Source organism: Oreochromis aureus, linkage group 7, assembly GCF_013358895.1.
Source record: "Oreochromis aureus strain Israel breed Guangdong linkage group 7, ZZ_aureus, whole genome shotgun sequence".
Lineage (NCBI taxonomy): Eukaryota > Metazoa > Chordata > Actinopteri > Cichliformes > Cichlidae > Oreochromis > Oreochromis aureus.
In genome coordinates this window covers 61,004,523-61,025,049 of record NC_052948.1, presented here as the reverse complement: position 1 = coordinate 61,025,049, position 20,527 = coordinate 61,004,523, and the positions used below count along the sequence as shown (strand labels likewise).

General features: G+C 40.4%; 1 protein-coding gene across 1 annotated transcript; it reads left to right on the top strand.

Moving 5' to 3' along the window:
• The first annotated feature begins 1,170 nt into the window (after positions 1–1,170).
• Positions 1,171–9,072, top strand: LOC116312865 (carbohydrate sulfotransferase 6-like). The gene is made up of 2 exons (XM_031730373.2): positions 1,171–1,325; positions 5,325–9,072. The coding sequence occupies exon 2, from the start codon at positions 5,398–5,400 to the stop codon at positions 6,631–6,633; it is 1,236 nt and encodes a 411-aa protein (XP_031586233.2). The 5' UTR covers positions 1,171–1,325; positions 5,325–5,397; the 3' UTR covers positions 6,634–9,072.
• Positions 9,073–20,527: the final 11,455 nt, after the last annotated feature.

Genomic DNA, 20,527 nt, shown 5'->3' with positions numbered 1-20,527 from the left:
AATAGGGTCATTCCATGTAATCTATAAATTTCCAGTCATCAAATGTCACTGAGCAGTCCACCTTTTTGCCATTTTCTAATGTCACTTCTTCCTCACCTGTCCGGTCTTTCGTGTCTTTCACCATCTTTGAGTGAAGTTGCGTGCATTTATTTCTCTCCCTGTGAAATACAGCAGATGTAACTTAAGTTGTCAGACACACTGTGCGACAGAATACCAATAAGAATATCTTTTCTAAAACATCGTTCACTTCATTTAGGCTTCATATTTGAAGGCGTACAATGCTGAGAAATAAAAAGTTCCCTCAGACGAGTTAAAAACTTAAACAGTCTGTTTTGAAAATGTAAGTAATAGAAAGTAGCCTGCAGGTGTTTGTGCGGAAATGTAGGAAATACAAGTAAAATAAATACTCAAGTAAAGTACAGACACTTGCAAATTCTGCTCAAGTACAGTCATGAAGTATTTGCCCTTTGTTACTTCCCACCTCTGCCTACAGCATCTCTACCGCCGGCGCAGACGTATAGCCTATCTCCGACTGAGAGAACCACGTTTAGATTCAGTGAAAATAGATGTCGGTTTGTTTTTCTTGAGCTCGTTGGTCGGTATGTATGAATTTGCAGAAAAATGTTCTGAAGGCTTTTTTAAAAGTAGATATTTTATCAATTATTTATTTTTGCTTTACTTGTCAAAGAAAAAGAAGTTGTTGGTTCTTTTTGTATTTTTTTTAACCTCGTATACATTTCTCTATGACAATGCTAAGCAGTACTGTACACTTCATACGGTCTACTGTGGACCTTGGACAGAATAATAATCATGTCCTTTACCTATAAGCAAATTCCTGGAGGGTGATTGCCAGAATGAACATGAGGGGAACTTACAAAGAAGTGGAAAACGCTGAGGGATAAATATGGGGGAAAATTTGGGGAACAAAACTGGCCACAAGAAAGAATGAGCAGGAAAAAAAAGTCCCCATATTTAATGTGTTTCTATCGTGGCTGAACCCGGATAAAACCAAAAGGTAATTTAACACATGAAGCTCCAGACACAAACGCATTTAACGATCTCAGCCGATAGACCCACCCACCACTCACCACCTTTCTCTATCTGTGAACTGTTGTGTCAAAAAGTGAAGACAACATTTTTTGGCTGCTTACGCCCAGCCCTCTGCTAGCCCGTCAGCCCTTCAGAGTCACCACCCCCATCTAAAAACGCAGCTTCGTACACAGCTGGGAACTGGAAGAAAGTTATCCTGAGGAGAGGACCGCTCGGGTTTGAGTTAAAGAGTTGGGGTAGACTCAGAGGACTGTTCTCTGACAACAACACAAAAGGTAAAACATTTTCTTAAAAAAATAAAAATTATTAGTATTATTATTATTAATAATAATAATGATGCGTATTATTATTATTTTCCTGGTATATCGAGCAAAGCGTGAAATGAACATGGTGGAGCGGCATGCAGCATGTCGGCATGTCTATCAAACCTTTTGCCGTGATAAACGTGTGTGTGTGTGTGTGTGTGTGTGTGTGCGTGCGTGTGTGTGTGCGTGCGTGTGTGTCTGTGTGTTTGAAAGAGAACCACTGTAATATAACTGGGAAATCAAAGGTCAAATATTCTGAAAGTAAATATGCTGTTGAACGTGACAGCATCATATCATAAATTCATTAAATCATCTTTGATAGTTGACGTGAAATTTTCAGTAGATTCCTCCTCTGGCTCATACACTCCAGTCACGGCCATGGTCCACAGGAAATAAAGGACAATTTTGCTCAAATTCAAGACGTCTAATTGAATAAGTCATGGTCCATAAAACATCTGTAGAGTGTCTTTTCCAATCGCTGCGAAGTTCTCAAATTCAATAAGGTCAATGGAACATGACTAAACCACGGCTGCGCTGGTAATCTGGCATACGGACGCATTTTTTTTATCTCCGCGCAACGGCCCTGCAAGCAATGATAGCAGCCAATTTCATTACAGACACTAGAGCAGTGGTTCCCAAACTTTTTTTGCCAGGCCCCCCTTTTTTACAAGAAAAATGCCCCCCCCCCACACACACACACACACACAAACACATCCTCCAAACACACACACCCATATTTTGTTTACTCCATTGCGGTTTATTTCACACCTCAAACATTTAGTAAACAATTAAGCAAATACAAGTAAACGGCAATAAATTACAGGTATACTTTATATGTATATAATTACAGTATATTTTATTACTATAGTAATAAAAATATTACTAAATAATAGTACTATAGTAATAAAATATACTATTAACTCTTTTACGCTACGTCCACACCTACACGGGTATTTTTGAAAACTCAGCTGTTTCTATGCGTTTGGGCTTTTCGTCAACACGTAAACGGCGTTGCGATTCACCGAAAACGGAGATTATTTAAAACTCCTTTTTTGCGTTCATGTGTGGACGAGGAATACAGAGTTCATCACGCAACGTCAAAGGTATGTGCCTCTTTTCACGTCACGCTGTGCGCCACGTTATTGTTTCCATGAGATGAATTGCAGAATGGCAGATAGAGACAAAATACTGTTAATCTGACTATCTTCAGGTTTTACACGCTTACATACACACACGCAGTTACTGTCCCTCCATTTAGAAAGGCAGAGGCGTCAGGGTGTGATTATTTTACGTGTAGTTGTTTTTTTTCCTGTGTAATAATATTCAACATTGCTATCAATACATTTTTCAAAAAATGCCTCTCTGTGCAAAATGGGTTTAAACACATAAACAGCTGTGGGATACTGTTTGTCCGTGATTTGAACCGGGGGAACAAATTACGGCAGGATCAGCCTGATATTATTTGTATCCCGCTGTAACTTTACTGCATAAAGAGCTAACATGTCCAAAATGTCAGGAGTAGTTAGTTATTACAAGAAGTGTTTGTGAACTAAAAATCAAGAATGTGGTATACTGTTTGTCCGTGATTTGGAGAGCCCAGCGCTGCTCCCGACGCAGGGAAAACTAATTTTGCAGGGGAGACCTACTTGTGCAGGTGAAGCCAAAGGGAAGATATGCTTCACCATATTTTCTAGTCTTTGGCTTCGAAGGAAGTTGGTTTGGAAACATATTTGGCGATGCTTCATCTCCTGCTTTGCGTTTGTGTGGGAGCCGCGTCAAAAACCTGTCCACAGTGTCCAAGCGCTCTTTTTTTTTTTTTCCTTTTCATACCGCCCCCCCCCCCCAATGGCTCTGCGCCCCCCCTAGGGGGCGGGCCCCACACTTTGGGAACCTGTGCACTAGATTACCAATCCAATCTCATAACGCAATCGGCCCCTCCCCTACCTTCGCTGTGGGGTCACGCACTTTGTGGAACAAAGAATTTAACGTGGAAGAAGTGGCGGAAAGGTGGAGCTGAAAATCTAACTAATCTAATCTAGTTGATAAAAAGGAAACTGAAAATAAACGAAACCAAACGTGTCAGATCAACCATCAGTTTAGCTGCTGCATGGGAGGGGTTCTACTGAAGCGCAGAATGAACTGAGTACACGATGTGAGAAATTATTTTGAAGGGATTTGATGGTACTTTTGATTTGGGCAACTCACGGCAGAATTCAACATCTCTGAACCTGTTAAGTACAAAGGAGTATTTTACTTGTAATTAATTAAGTTTACACTATTGTGACATTTCAAGTAAAATGATATAACTATATAATATATAATAAAAATATATAATAAAATAAAAAAGTAAAGGAAAAAAACTGAAGGGTTGTAGTGTTATCAGAATCAGAAAATATGCTCCTCTAACACAGGGCAGCAATGATGATATTACTTTGAGAAGCTACTTTTGTGCAATATTCAAGGAAATCAAAGGAAAGTTCTGCCCAAAACCAACAAGGTTAACTGAAGGTGGTGAATTCAAAATAAAAAATACATTTAAATCATCCTTTATATTTGACATTCAGTTCTCAGCGGATTCCTCTTCTGGATCACGTACTCTACACGTGTGCATAGTTTCATCACGAAACTTTAAGATTCACAAAGAACTATAGGATGATTCTGAAACTGAAAACAACCTCCCAAGAATGTTATTTTAAGAATCTATTAAAATCATATGTGTTAGTTGTCATGAAATTCACAACAGATTCCTCCTCTTGGATACTTATACTCTATGTGTGCAGAGTTTCATCTCAACCCACTGTATAATTCTGGAGAAATTACAGGATGAAAAATGCATACAGAATCATCCTTGATATTTTAGATGAAATAAATATAATTTACGCTATACAATGACAATTATTACATAACTCTACAGTTCAAAGGAGTGGGCAGACCGACATACCCATGTGGCATGAAAATAACTATCTCAGCTTCCTGAAGTTTGGTCAGCAAGTGTCTGTCTTAACCCATTTTAAAGATTTTTATTAGGATGAGGTGCACTTCATTGGTATATTGGATCTCATTCTTTGGATCTGCTGGAGTCACTTGCCCAGTTTTGGGGTCATTGCCCTGAGTGCATCAGTTACCATGGGGACTGCTGTTGTCTTCACCTTCCACATCATTTTCTGTTCCACTTTCAGCATTTTATTTCTCAGGTTTCTCATGTTTCTTCTTGCTGATGTTGCTTTCACTTGGTATAGCTATCGTGAACACTACAGCCCTCTTCCTTTGGTTGTTTACCATCACTATGTCCACTTGGTTAACCATCAGCAGGTCTTCTGTATCTGGAAGTCTCACAGCATCTTCGCTTGGTCATTCGTAGGGTTAAGAGATCACATTTTGACCTTGGGATCTCAGAGTTCAGGTCTTATAGGACAGGATTATTTTGAAAGTACACAAAGAAATTCCCACTTGAATCACAACAAATCTGATAATACATTTTTAAAGTGTCCAAAAGTTAAATCTTTACTGAATCATCTCACGCACCACAGAGATCTGAAGAAAGACTTCCCTTTATTTTCCGTTAAGGCACATCTGTGAAAAATTATCCAACTAAGTCACATATTTAAGTTTGATAAAAATTATACCCTACTATATACTATATGAGGTATAGCAGATAAAACCTACTAACAGTCATTAGGCTCATTTAAATCATTTAAGCCATTAAAAGGTATTCAGCTTGTAATTTGAGCCATCAACATGAGTCACAATGTTTACAAACATCATTCTAAAATTTCCAAGGTGAGACAGTGGTAGTATGGGGGTGTCTGCCTTGCTTAACATTTGCTTAAACATGTTATCAGCAAGAGTAATGGTGGAGGCAGGGACATGCCAAATTTTCCAGCAAAGATAGGATTTGCAAGCAAACTGTGTATTGTAAAACACAAATGTCAAATCTTACAATTTAAATTACTCTTTCTTTTTATGCAGCACAGCTCAATACAGAGCTGAAGAGAGAAGGAGTCACACCAAGCACTCACTGACTTGAAAGCCGCCTACAGCCATGATACACCGATACAGAGGGAACACCATGAAGTTCCTGGTGATCCTACAGGGGGCAGCACTGCTGCTGCTCTGCGGCTGGTACATGCAGCTCAGCCCCTATGACCAACCTACCTCCAATGACAAAGTCCACGTTCTGCTGCTGTCATCGTGGAGATCAGGTTCATCCCTCATGGGCCAGGTGTTCAATCAGCACCCGTCTGTCTTCTACCTCATGGAGCCCGGTTGGCATGTGTGGACCCAGCTGAGGCAAAATGGTGCACGGGCACTTCGAATGGCAGTGAGGGATCTCTTACGGAGCCTGTTCCACTGTGACTTCTCAGTGATGGAGTCCTACCTTACAGAGAACCAGAAAGAAATGTTTATGTGGAGTCACAGTCGAGCTCTGTGCTCAGCTCCAGCCTGTCCTCTCACACCACGTGATCAGCTTAGCAACCAGGCACAGTGCCAAAAGAATTGCACACCTAAGAACCTGCAAATTGTAGAGGAGGTGTGTGGCTTTTACTCTCATGTGGTGTACAAGGAAGTGCGTATCTTTGAACTGGAATCACTTTACCCACTTTTGCAGGACCCAAACTTAGATCTCCGCATCATCCACTTGGTTCGAGACCCACGGGGAGTGATGCGGTCTAAGGAAGAGTCAGCTGGGTTCTTTGTACGTGATAACGCTATCGTCTTGGAACAGAAACACATCAATAAAACAGAGATACAGTATCAGATCATCCAGGAGATCTGTCGCAGTCACTTGCGCATCAATGAGAGGGCTGTCCTGAACCCCCCTCCATTTTTAAAAGGCCGCTACAAATTGGTTCGCTATGAGGATGTGACGCGCAACCCACTTGAGGAGATCAATGCGTTGTATCAGTTTGTAGGTCTGGAGATGACCACGCAGCTGGCCACATGGATCTATAAGGTGACCCACGGAAAAGGCAAAGGCTCCGCTAACGAGGCCTTCAAGGTTACTTCACGGAGTGCCATTGACGTCTCCCAGGCTTGGCGCACCATGCTGCCGCACAACAAGGTCAAACGAGTACAGGAAGTGTGTGAAGAGGCCATGTCTTATCTCGGGTACAGGATGGTAAACAGTGAAATAGAGCAGAAGAGTCTTGACATTGATCTACTGGTACCACGAGAACAGCTCAACTGGTCACATGATAAAACACACCATCTGGACGACAGTTACAACAGGAATGACAAAGACTTTATGACAGACGGATTGCACAAAACACAAGATTAGGTTACCACAGACCTGCTATGGAGTGGCAAGATTCAAATGTGAAAAGGCAGCACAGCATTCTGTTAATGTACATTTAGTGTTTGCATGCCACGGGTCGCCTACTAGCCAGAAGGTCGTTGGTTCGATCCCAGTCTGCTCATGTAGAGCAGACTGGCATGAGCAGTCTGTTCTTGAGGAGATCAAGACTGCTCATGCCAGTCTGCTCATGCTAAGAGCAGACTGGCAAGATCCATTTGAGAGGGACTTGGGCAAGATACTAACCCCAGGTGGCTCTCTGATGCATCCATCAGAGTGTAAACGTGTATGAGGTAGCACTGAAAACCTAGAAAAGTGCTTGTGTGAATGGGTGTGATTATCGTGAATGACCAAGTTGTATAAAGTGCTTTGAGTGCTCAGACAGAGTAGAAAAGCGCTATATAAGAACCAGTTCATTGACAAAAGACTTATTCAGAGTCACAGTAGCATGTTGGTAATCTGTCTGCATTTATAAATTCTACAAATATTTGTAAACAGTCTCTCTAAGGCTACGTTCACAATGCAGGTCTTAATGCTCAGGTCCTATTTGATCAAATCCAATTTTTTTTGTCTGGTTGTTCACACTACAAATAAAATGTGACAGCAAACGCGCTCTAGTGTGAACGGTTCACGACTCTCAAAGCGGCCCGCATGAGCAAAAGAAAACGTCACACACAACACGCTCTGTTTACGGAAGTAAAAATGGCGGCTACAGAGCTAGTAGGTGTTGTTGCAGCGATCTATCAATTTCCGCACAGTCGTAACCGACAGAATTTTGACAAATGAATTAGAGAAAGAAGGACACTAAGAAAAAAAAGAGAGCCCGTGCTTTAACAATGGGCTTGTTTGGAGCAGTGGCTGCTACCTCCGTGCAGAGGTATATATGGATAATTGGCGTCTGTCTTGTGTCAGTGACGTAAAAGACGGATTTAATGTGACATGACCATTCAAACAGCAGTCACTTTCTAAAACATCAGATATGCATCAGATTCAGTACTACATACGAAACGGCTGTTCAAACTGTCATACCATGATTGGATATGGGTCGCATAGGGTCAAAGAAGTCAGATTTGATGCACTTTCGCCTGCAGTGTGAACGTAGCCTAAGAGTGACTGCAGTCAATCCAAGTCACACTGTGACTGCAGAAAGTTTGCCTCCTAGTTGCTGAAAGACACATATAACTTCTATAACACTGATTCCAGTTTATTTCAACATGGCATATTTCCTATTTAACTGCATTTAGCAGTCTCCTCCTGTCCATGTGATTGACAGTAAGCAGTTAGTTAACCATCTAGAGCACATAGTTTACTAACTTAATTAAAGATCTCCACTTGACTACTTTGCAAGATTAACAACACAGATTAACAACACAGAACCAAAAGGGAGCATAAAATGGGACGATTTTCACTCATTTGGACTCAAATTCATATTTATGTTATTGTGGGCATTGGTGCAGCTCCACAGGGTATCTGCTGTCTGAAACAACTTGCATTTATGGGAACTTTCTTATGACTGGCCACTCCTTGCAAACCGAGGGCTGGAACAGCAGTGGGCGGGGCTTCTGAGGAAATTCATCAGGTTGAATGTTTTTTGTTTTGTTTTATTTATATTTTTCTTTGTAAATAGCAGCGGTGCCCATAAGGCTTCTATGATGTCACATATAAGTATCATAGCTACTGTGTGAAGGTGTTCATACATGGACGGATGTTTATTTAAACTGGGTTGAAGTGCTCAATGTCTTTATTTATATTGTACCCCTGCCTATTTTATTGATTAATACTTTTAGTGAGCAGTTGAATTCTATCTTGGATATGGATATTAAAAGTGATAACAAAAGTTGAATTACAGTAACTTAATTTGATCATATTTGGTCTGAAGACATTACTGCAAGCTAAACTGTTAATTTTCAATTTTACACACATAGTGATTGAAAAAGGTGAGTAATGATGAAACAGTGCATCAATGCAATCCCCCAGCAGCTGAGAACTATTGAAGTGTAACAATGGAAGAATTCAGGGTCACCTGATCCAGCCCTAACTATATGGTTTATAAAAAAGGATATTTTAAGCGTTATCTTAAAGGCAGAGACTGTGTCTGTCTCCCAATTCCAAACTGGGAGACACAAGTGCAATATAAAATTCTTTGTCAATAAAAATAAAATAGCAAAACAATTAGGAATTAAGGAGATCATTTCACCTGTGTAGTCTTGAGAGGGCATGAAAATGACATTGTCCTCATTTCTGTGACCAAGAATTTCATGTTAAAAACTATCCTACATATTTTATTTTGCATTGTTGTAACATATAACTGTCATACAACTCTTCTGATAATTCTGATCACTCCTATGTCTGAAATCTTGGTGCTTCTGGTGCTCTTGGCAGTGTTCTACCAACACTGTGGAAAGTCCAAGTGGAGTGCCAACACATTATCACTCCCAAAGCGTAATATTTTACACTGAGAAATCGTCAACATATTACACTTCCCGGCACCCAACACGTCCCTAAATGACGAGGTCGGAAAGCCGAGGATACATGAGAACCGTTTGGAATCAATCTACACATGTCCGTTCATTTTACTTAAATCACTTTGGAAAACAGTATTTAACATCATTAAAGTGCTGGTTAGTGTTATGGATAAGGCTAGTGTTAAGGTTGGGGCTGGAATACATGGCTGGAACAAGTATTACTGCGGGACATCATTCTACTGGATTTCACCCATAACCCGGCGCGTAGCATAAGAATGCAGAAGGTCACCTTTCGCGTTCCTCAGGAACGCCACGGGACATGACAAATCATCGGGACGTTACGCCTCGGGAGCTGAGGATATTGTCGGGTGGTAGAAGGAATACTTTTAAGACCTCCTTAATCCCATCTCCTGTAGAGGAAGCAGTTATTGTTACAAGCCATTTGGTTCTTATACAACTGTTGCATGAGCTTGGTTCACATTGGTGGCAATAAGTCAGACTCATTCTTGGTGGGCGTTGGACTTTGACTGTTCATAGTTTTAATGGACAGAATTTAGCCAGGTGGCAAAAGGCTTCCACTTGGGTGCTCTCAGAATTTCATCTCTGCTTTCCGCACATGATGTGGTTCTGTTGACTTCATCAGGTGATGGCCTGCAGCTCGCACTAGAGCAGTTCGCAAGTGAGTGTGAAGTAGAAGGAATGAGAATCAGCACTTCCAAGTCTGAGCCCTGGTCCTTAGCCGAAAAAAGGGTGGAGTGCCCACTCCGGGTCAGGGACAAATTACTGCCTCAAGTGGAGGAGTTTACGTATCTCCGGGTCTTGGTCACAAGTGATGGAAGCAGGAGCAGGGTGGAGCTGAGTTAAAAACAAAGCTCTCAATTTACCTACCCTCACCAAGCTCTGGGTAGTGACCGGAAGAATGAGATTGCGTTTACAAGTGGCGGAAATGAGTTTTCTCCAAAGGGTGGCTGGTCTCTCCCTTAGTGATAGGTTGAAGAGCTGGACCATTACTTTTATGATCTTCTGCATATGACCTGCCAAGAAACTACAGATGCAAGTTAGCTTAAAGTAACTCTGGGACAATGGCAACAAATATGTTATTATTGTACTTGGTCCCTTTTCAAATAAAATTGATTGATAGTAATAACTGGGGAGGGGCTCAGAGTAGAGCTGCTGCTATGCTGCGTCGAAAGGAGCGAGTTGAGGTGTTTCTGGCATCTGATGAGGATGCGTCCTGGACGTCTCCTGGGTAAGTTGTGCCGGGGATGTCCCACTGAGGAGGAGGCCCCCAGACAGTTCTCCGCTTAGGCTGATGCCCAAAAGCAGAGGAAAATGAATGGGTGAATGGATTGAAGATAGTATTTGATATATGAAGCTAAATTTTCACAGTTGTCATTATAAATGGTTAAACATTGGCCCATATCATTTTTATGCAAATTGGAGATAGTTGAGCAGAAAAAGCCTCTATATATCTGCTCTATACCTATGATTCTTATATAAAGTTTCAATGGTGAATGTTGTTTAGGTCTAGTTTATCCACCATTTTTTTAAAAAAGCCCATATGATTCAAACTGTTAAAGAAGGATCATTCACATCAGTTATCAGTTAACTAACTAATTATTACCACACTAGTACATACAAAAGTGGAAACTTAATGATAGGAAGAGGATACTAGGAAAGAGAGAGGAACAGGGACCTGCTGTTTACTTTTCTATCCCGAGGGTCTGAAGTTCATTAGCCAGTATCAGCTGTATCAGCCTGTTCAGTAAGCAAAACACATTATGCCACGCTAGCATGACTAATTTCAGTCATCAGGGATCTTGGTCTTCTTCTTGTCATTACTTTATCAGCAGTGCACTGATCAGGTCACAGCAGTCATATCATAAACTGCAAATGATTAATGATTACATGCAGAGAGGTAAATAAACACATTGTGAGTCAAAAAGATGAGTGAGGAAAAAACAGTGCATCAATCCTGGAATCCTCCAGCAGCCAAGACGTATTGCAGCAAACTAAGGGAGGATTCAGCATCACCTGATCCAGCCCTAACTATGTGCTTCAGCAAAAAGGAAAGTTTTAAGCCTTATCTTAAAGGCAGAGAGTGCGTCTGTCTCCTGAATCCAAACCGGAAGCTGGTTCCATAGAAGAGGGGCCTGAAAGCTGAAGGCTCTGCCTCCCATTCTACTTTAAATACTCTAGGAACCACAAGTAAGCCTGCAGTGTGAGAGTGAAGATCTTGCTTGGTGTGATACAGTGCTATAAGATAAGGCGAGGCCTGATTATTCAAGACCTTGTATGTGAAGGCTTTAAACTTCAATTCTGGATTTAACAGGGAGCCAATGAAGGGAAGCCAATATAGGAGAAATACGCTCGCTCGCTCTTTCTTTCTAGTCCCTGTCATACTCTTGCTGAAGCATTTTAGATCAGCTGAAAGCTTTTCAAGGACATCCTTGAACCTCCTAGAACATCCTCATAATAATTACATTAGTGCATTCTAGAAGTAATAAATGTATGAAGTAGTTTTTCAGCATCACTCTGAGACAGGATATTTCTAATTTTAGAGATAATGTGCAACTAGAAGAAAGCAGCCCTACATATACTTTTTTAATATGGGCTTTGAAGGACATATCCTGGTAAAAAACCAACTCCAAGATTCCTCACAGTGTTACTGGAGGCCAAGTAACCGGCATGCCCCTCATGTCAGGTCACTGATAAGCTTGTGCAGCTAGTTTTAAAGTATGAGTCTACTCCAAAATTGCCTGATTATTCAAGGCCTTGTATGCGGTTAGAAGGATTTTAACAAAGAGATTTAACAAAGAGCCAATGAAGAGAAGCCAATACAGGAGAAAAGTAAATATGCTCTCTCTTCCTAATTCCTGTCAGTACTCTTGCTGAAGCATTTTGGATCAACTGAAGACATTTCAGGGAGTTTTTAGAACATCCTAGAAGCAATAAATTTAGTGACTAGTTTTTCAGTGTCACTTTGATACAGGGTTTTTCTGTTTTTAGAGATACTGTGCAAATGAAAGAAAGCGCTCCTTAAAAACAGAGAAGTACAATAGACATAATTTAAAGTAGTAGTTCATAATCTTATCTGATGATCTGCTTATCTGTTGTGTCCATGTGTGAAATGTGCATGTCAGCATGGATGACTCACAACCTACGTGTTAAATATAAATACACTGAACCTGAACCTGTAATGAATGGATTTGTGTACCTTTTCTTAATTTTTGCTGAGATTGTCCCAGAAGCACCAAGTTTGATGCAAAGGTCTGACTGTGCTGAATCCAACACTATATGATATGTGACTCTGTCAGGTACAGTCAGTGCATGATGTGGTCCAAGTAAAACAAACAGTGTGAGGAGTGCATCTATCCAATTAGTTATAGATTTAGATAAAGACAATATGTGACCTATAATAATATATAAGCTGGTGCCTCATTCTGATTGGCTCAGCCACCTTTGATTAATTTAAGCCAATAAAACATGCTAAGCTTATAATTTGACACCCTGGCAGTAGCCATAATCTTTGCTAACTTCTTTCTATAACATTAAGGTGAGAATTTGGAAAACAAAATTATAATTGATAAAGAACCCAATAAATGCAAAGTCGGGATGGGTTTTAGAAAATCCATTTCCCAATTCAGACCGATGCACGTTCTGCACACACTCTACACACTGCCACTTTAAACCACTTTAAATGTTCACTGTACAAGTTTTTTTTTTGCACAACTGTGAATACAAAACTGTAAATACCAAACAATTGTCTCAAATTCTCTTGATATTTTATACTTTAGTATTCTGTTTTTGTTATTATTTTTTTTAATGTTATTATAATTATTATCATCATCATCATCATTATTATTATTATTCGTTTTTTAGAACATCCTGATAACGTAAGCAGCAAGGATGTGATAGAAAGACAGCATCAGCAGACTGTTCAAGTTTCTTTTAAGTGTCCTTTATTTTCTGGCATCGCCTTTCAACAACTCTTTTACACAAATAAGACAACCCTGACAGTCAAAATCCCACCTGCTGTATACAGAATTCCACCCACAGCTGATCCTCATTAATATCTACCCCTGAGAAAACAGGTTAGACCAAATAACACAGTCTAAAAAAGAAACAGGAATAAAATCATTCTTCCACTTAACTCATTTACCTAACTAAATGGTTTGAAAGTCAGTCTCTTCACACAATCCGACTCATGAGGTTATTTTAAAGGAAATAAACAATTTTACACAAAAGAAACACCCCTTCATTTGGCTACACCCGATTGACTCGTTCGATGACATAAGACCCTATATAAACAGGAAGTACTGGGCAGCGCCTCCGACACACCTGTTTTACATATAGGACCTGCACAAAGGAACACATAATGGTAAGTATAACCAAACTACATAAACAAATGAAAGATGCAAATCAATTAAAGTTTAAGTGACGTGGCTTTAAGAACATTTGTACACATGTAGTGAATGTAACCAATGCTACCACAAACAGATTTGGAGTAGAACCAAGGTTATATCTGCATGGTCTACATTAAAGCATTATGATTCACTATAAGACAACACAAGACAAATTAACAATATATGTAAGTGACAAATGGTAAATGAATTCAATCCTAGACACTTTGTCGCCCCCCTCCTCCCCTTAAGTCCGTTACTTTTCATAGGAACGGGAAAGGAAGTCTGCCACAACATTCTTTTTTCATGCTCTATACTGAATCTTTAAACAATATTCCTGCAGTGAAAGATACCACCTGGTGATTCTTGCATTGGTTTCTCTTATTCTGTTCATCCACTGCAAACCTCGATGATCAGTTTCAAGCACAAATTTGCTTTCCAGCAGATAATATTTCAGAGTACCCAAAGCCCATTTTATTGCCAAAGCTTCTTTTTCAATTGTGGAATACTTTAATTCTCTGGTGAAGAGCTTATGGCTTATGTACTGCACTGGTCTTTGGTTCTCTCCATCCCCTTGCAGCAACACAGCTCCCAGCCGAACTCCTGAAGCATCAGTCTGTACAGTAAATGTGCATGTAAAGTCTGGGGACTGCAACACAGGCTCATTACATAAGTAGTTCTTCAAATCTATGAATACAGCCTCACACTCTGGAGTCCATTTAATTTTGTTGGGACACGATTTATGGGTTCAGTCACTAAGAACAACTGATCTGGTAGAGAAATTGGGGATGAACCAGCCAATACCAGCCAGCTAAACCCAGGAAGGATCTCAACTTTTTCTTAGTTGTTGGAGGAGGACAAGAAGCAAGGTTCTCAACCTTACTCACCTGAGGGCGGATGGCCCCACCCCCAATGACATATCCCAGGTACTCCACCTCTGTCTGTGCAATGTGACACTTTCCAGGGTTTATGACTAGTCTAGCTGTTCTGATTCGTTGCAGGACATCAGTCAGATGTTTAACATGGTCCTCTCTTGTCTCACTGAACACCACAGTGTCATCAATATATGCTGCTGCATAGCCATCAGCTCCCTTCAGAACCAAGTCCGCCTCTGGAATGTAGCTGGAGAACCATGTAGTCCGAAAGGCATAGTTCTGAAATGATAAAGTCAGCTGGGAACCCTGAATGTGGGTAAATCCCTTGAGGACTCTGTTAGGGGGACTTGCCAATAACCTTTACAAAGGTCAAGTGTTGTAAGGTACTTGGCATTAGCTAAGCGCTGGGTCAATTCATCCACTCTTGGCATAGGATAGGCATCAAAAACAGAGACAGCATTAAGTTTTGAGAAGTCAACACAAAATTTCTGTCTTGAGTCATTTTGCTTCGGGACGAGTATCACCGGGCTACACCACTCACCTCTAGATGGCTCTATAAGCAATTCTTCCACCTCCTGTTTCAATGCTGGCATCAGCTTTGCTGGAATTGTGGAGGTGGTATCCTTGATGGGAGGTTGATTTGGCCAACGAAGGTGTATGTCATGCTGACTGTGGCATTATGGCTGCTAGCTCCTTCTCCTGTTCTGTAGTTAGATGGCTCAAATCCGGAAATATCTTTTCTTCAGTTCTGGTGGGAAAAAAATTCCTCTTGAGGCTCTTCTTCCTCCAGTACAACACGAGCCCACAACTGAAGTGATTGGTCCGGCTTATCAATCCACACCGTCAACATGTTGACATGAAATACCAGGTTCTTTTTACGCCGATCTGGCATGTTGCGCTCATAAGTGACAGGGCCTACTTTCCTGTTGATCACATATGTCCCCTGCCATTTGGCTAAGAAGCTGTTTTCAGTAGCTGGCAAAAGAAGCAACACTTTTTGTCCTTCTTGAAAGGTCCTCCTGCAAGCCTTCTTATTATAGTTCTGCTTTTGGTGTCGCTGGGCATTTATTAGATGACTATGACCCACTTCCTGAAACTGTTCAAGCTTGTCCCTCATTTTCAAAACATAAGAGAGGGACGAGCACTGTTTTTCAGGTCTAGCTCCCTCCCAAGCCTCCTTAAGTACACTGGATGAAATGGATAAAATACAGTTGATTGGGGATACATTCAACAGAATGGAAACGTCCCGAGTCTTTCACAGCACCACAGTCAGCCAATCTGGGGAGAGTAAGCGGTTGGAGAGGCCCAAAGATGCAGTCCTATGGTGAGGATGAAGACACTGAACATTATTTGACGACTTTTGAGAGGATTGCAACAGGATTTCAGTGGCCACAAGAAAAATGGGCACTGCATCTAGCTCCACTTCTCAGTGGTAAAGCATGTGCTGCTTATATTTCTATGGACACTGAAGAGACAATGCACTTTGATGAAGTAAAATAAGCTGTACTTGAAAAATTAAGCGCTGAGACTTACCAAATGAGATTCCGCGACATGACGGGGGAAGGATGATGAGACACCCAAAGAACTGCGAATGCGCCTTGAAGCCCTGTATGAAAAGTGGATGGTCCCAAAGGAGAAGACAAAGGACCAAATAGGAAATGTCATAGTGATGGAGCAGGGGGGTGAGAATGGATACAGAACTAAAGGCCCTAAACAAAGTTCTCCAATCACTAGCAGTAGCTGTGGTAGAGAAGTGAAACAGAGAGGCCCCTTTGTATGTCATTCTTGTGGTCAAGCAGGTCACTTTTCAGAGGAGACAGGAAAAAGTGAGGGGGACAGAAATTACTGAGTCACTTCCTGAACCAGAGATTGATAAGTACGGGAAGTATTCATTGTAAAGAATGAACGACTGTATCGTCATAGCAGAGTTGGCGACCACTTGGTTGTTCCCAAAAGCTTAAGGCCTGTAGTCTTGGAGTTGGCTCATTCAGTTCCAGTAGGCAGGCCATTTAGGGCATCTTAAAACCTACAACCTACAACACACTACAACGTGGGTTTGCCTCTTATCTGTATTAATTTTATGTAATTTAATAACGGTACAGTACTCTGTTTTTGGTAACCATTGTCCTTGATGTAAATATATAAAAATTGTGTATATTTCTGTTCTGTGTCTTGTGTACTGTTTGTTTGTATATGTGTCTTTCTTGCTGCTTTACATCCAAATTTCCCCTTGCGGGACAATTAACCTCCTAAGACCCGAACTCTTCCACGGCATGCATTTTTAATTTCTCTTTGATATTTGGGCATATTGGGGCCCGATGAATGTAAAAACAAAGAATTACCAGATTTTTTTTTTTTTTACCTTATTTTTGTTTTTAAGAAAAATAAGAGCCACATATGAGGATATTCGTTTAAAATTTTGATAGAACAGTAACAGTATGATGTCCTTGTAAGTGGATATCAGGCCCTTATAGAGCAAAATTGAGTATTTTGGTCTATATAACCCAAAATGTGATGTCCAGATATGTGGACGCAGGGTCCTAGGAGGTTAAAGGATTATTCTATTCTATTCTATTCTATTCTATTCTATTCTATTCTATTCTATTCCATTTCCAGTATGCCAACTCATTTTTTTGGCCACAGCAATTTTCAGACACTGTCCAGTTCTCTAAATCATGTCTACAGTGTCAGTTGACAGCCCAGAGTAGGAAAGGAGACAGATCCCCAATTATTCCTATGCCTGTGACAGACATCCCTTTTTCTCGTGTTGCTATGGACATTGTTGGTCCATTGGAGAGAAGTAGTTCAGGACATAGGTACATTTTAGTGGTGTGTGACTATGCAACAATATATCCTGAAGCTTTCCCATTCAGAAGGGTCAAAGCCTGCCAAATAGCTAATTGCCTGAAACAGATGTTTTCAAGGGTGGGTATTCCCAAAGAAATCTCGACAGACCAAAGATCAAACTTCACTTCCAACCTGTTGAAGGAAGTCCACAATCTTCTGAGAATTACTGGGATCAAAACCAACCCCTACCATCCACAAACTGATGGACTTGTTGAGAGGTTTAATAAAACCCTGAAATCAATGTTGAGGAGGTTCATAAGAGACAAATATCTATTTTTTTTAGCGGCATAGTGCTTTTTTTCCAATTACTTTTTAAAAGGGAGGCAGCTCACAACAGTTTTTATTTGCTACATGGATCATTTTAGTTCAGCTGGCTGTCTTTCCTTTTGTTATATTTCTTTAAGAGTTCAAAATGTGTTAATTACATAAATAAAATGTAATTTTCTCTGTAGCACTTCATGGATTTCATAAGCAACACACCTTAGTTGCTCTGTGGATTCTTTTAAAAAGCAGTTAAAAACTTTTCTGTTCAAACAAGCCTTTTGTTGATCTACGTATTTTATATTCTTTACATTATTTACATTTGATCTTTTACATTGTGTATAATGTCTGTTGATTGTATTGTTTATTTTAATATTTGTGTACAGCGCTTTGTGACTGCCTGTCTATGAAAAGCGCTTAATAAATAAACTTTACTTACTTACTTTAGTTGTTCACACAAAGCACAAAGGTAAAAAAAAACAATATATACAGTGTTATCTTCATTTTAGATTTCAAAAAGTATTTGCGGCTCCCAGTGTTTTCTTTTGCGTGGAAACCGGGTCCAAGTGGCTCTTTGGGTGTTAAAGGTTGCAGACCCCTGGGTTAGACCAAATAACCCCACATAGAAAAACTGGTATGGCCCGATCTGGCCCACAGAAGGTGCTTACACATGGCCCACATACTGCAAACAATGACGGCCCTTTGGTGGCCCAGATCTGGTTTGCCAGAGGTGGCCCTCACATGGGCCAGCACAAGGCCAGTTGCAGACAAACTGGTGGTCTGGGTGCTGGCCAATGTGTTACCTCTGGCAAACCTGGCCCAGAACAGTTTCAGCTCTGGCCCCAGATGTCAGCCTAATCTGTACCTTAATCAAGCCTTGTAATAACAACATGTTCCGGAACATAATAGTGCAAAAGTAACATCACGAAACTCTGTTCAGACAGTGAATGGACTAATTCTTATATAGTGCTTTTCTACTCTCGCAGACTACTCAAAGTGCTCTATATAACATGCCAGATTAACCCAATCACACGCTTTCTCTAAACTGAGTGCTACCTAACTACATTCATACTCTTGACATGCAAACTGGAGGAGCCAGGGATCAAACCACTAACCTTCAGATCAGTAGGTGACCTGCTCTACCTCTTGAGCTACAGCTACCCAGTGCTAGACATGAGTAAACTATCACTAGGTTTTGGATAAAGTGTACACTCACAAACCTGTCAAACCTGCATTTGAAATGTTGGCTACCATAGCAGTATAGTATTGAAACATGGCATTTGGATTTTCTAACTAAAATAGGAAAATAGGAACATAAATAGTGCCTCATTGACATACATTATGCCAAGACCCCAGTCAGTCAGAAGTGCCAGCTTGATGCCAGATCCGGGCCAGACCTGTTTTCTATGAGCCTGGGCCACATAACCCAAACCACAACGGCATGCCATCACATAGACAGTGCCATCTATGCCAGGCCTGGCCCGTATCTGGATGACATACGTCTTATCATGCCAGAAATCAGCCAGCAGTGCCGGCTTAATACCAGATCCGGGCCAGACCTGCTTGCTATGTGGGACAGTCTAGACAAAGAAACAGGAATAAAATCATTCTTCCACTTAACTCATTTACCTAACTGAACAGTTTGAAAAGTCAATCTCTTCACACAATCCGACTCATGAGGTTATTTTAAAGGAAATAAACAATTTTACACAAAAGAAACACCCCTTCATTTGGTTACATCCAATTGACTCGATCAATGACATAAGACCCTACGTAAACAGGAAGTACTGGGGAGGCCCCTCCGACACACCTGTTTTACATATAGGACCTGCACAGGGAACACACAGTGGTAAGTATAACCAAACTACATAAACAAATGAAAGATGCAAATGAATTAATGATTAAGTGACGTGGCTTTAAGAACATTTGTACACATGTAGTGAATGTAACCAATGCTACCACAAACAGATTTGGAGTAGAGCCAAGGTTATATCTGCAAGGTCTACATTAAAGCATTATGATTCACTATAAGATAACACAAGACAAATTAACAATATATGTAAGTGACAAATGGTAAATGAATTCAATCCTAGCCCAATTTTCACATCTAATAATAATAAAAAAAAAATCACAGTAGTCCAGCCTAGAAGCAATAGATTTAGTGACTAGTTTTTCAGTGTCACTTTGATACAGGGATTTTCTGTTTTTAGAGATACTGTGCAAATGAAAGAAAGCGCTCCTTAAAAACAGAGAAGTACAATAGACATAATTTAAAGTAGTAGTTCATAATCTTATCTGATGATCTGCTTATCTGTTGTGTCCATGTGTGAAATGTGCATGTCAGCATGGATGACTCACAACCTACGTGTTAAATATAAATACACTGAACCTGAACCTGTAATGAATGGATTTGTGTACCTTTTCTTAATTTTTGCTGAGATTGTCCCAGAAGCACCAAGTTTGATGCAAAGGTCTGACTGTGCTGAATCCAACACTATATGATATGTGACTCTGTCAGGTACAGTCAGTGCATGATGTGGTCCAAGTAAAACAAACAGTGTGAGGAGTGCATCTATCAAATTAGCAATAGATAGAGTTAAAGACAATATATGAGCTATAATAGATATAAGCTGGTGACTGATTCTGATTGGCTCAGCCACCTTTGATTAATTTAAGCCAATAAAACATGCTAAGCATATAATTTGACACCCTGACAGTAGCCATAATCTTTGCTAACTTCTTTTTCTAACATTTGGAAAACAAAATTATAATTGATAAAGAACCCAATGAGTTGCTAAGTCGGGATGGGTTTTTAAGAAATCAATTTCCCGATTCAGAACTATTTTAATTTAACTTAAAGCTGAGCCAGCAGCAAAAAAGATCAAAACTACACTTCACATTTGTGTAGTGGATTCCTTCTGTACATGTCAGATTCAACCCTTCCACCCAACTTTCTTATTGGTCCTTGGTGGCCAGCAGGCTTACCTCGATAGGTCAATGGAGGAGTATTTCTGGCCATGAACTCTTG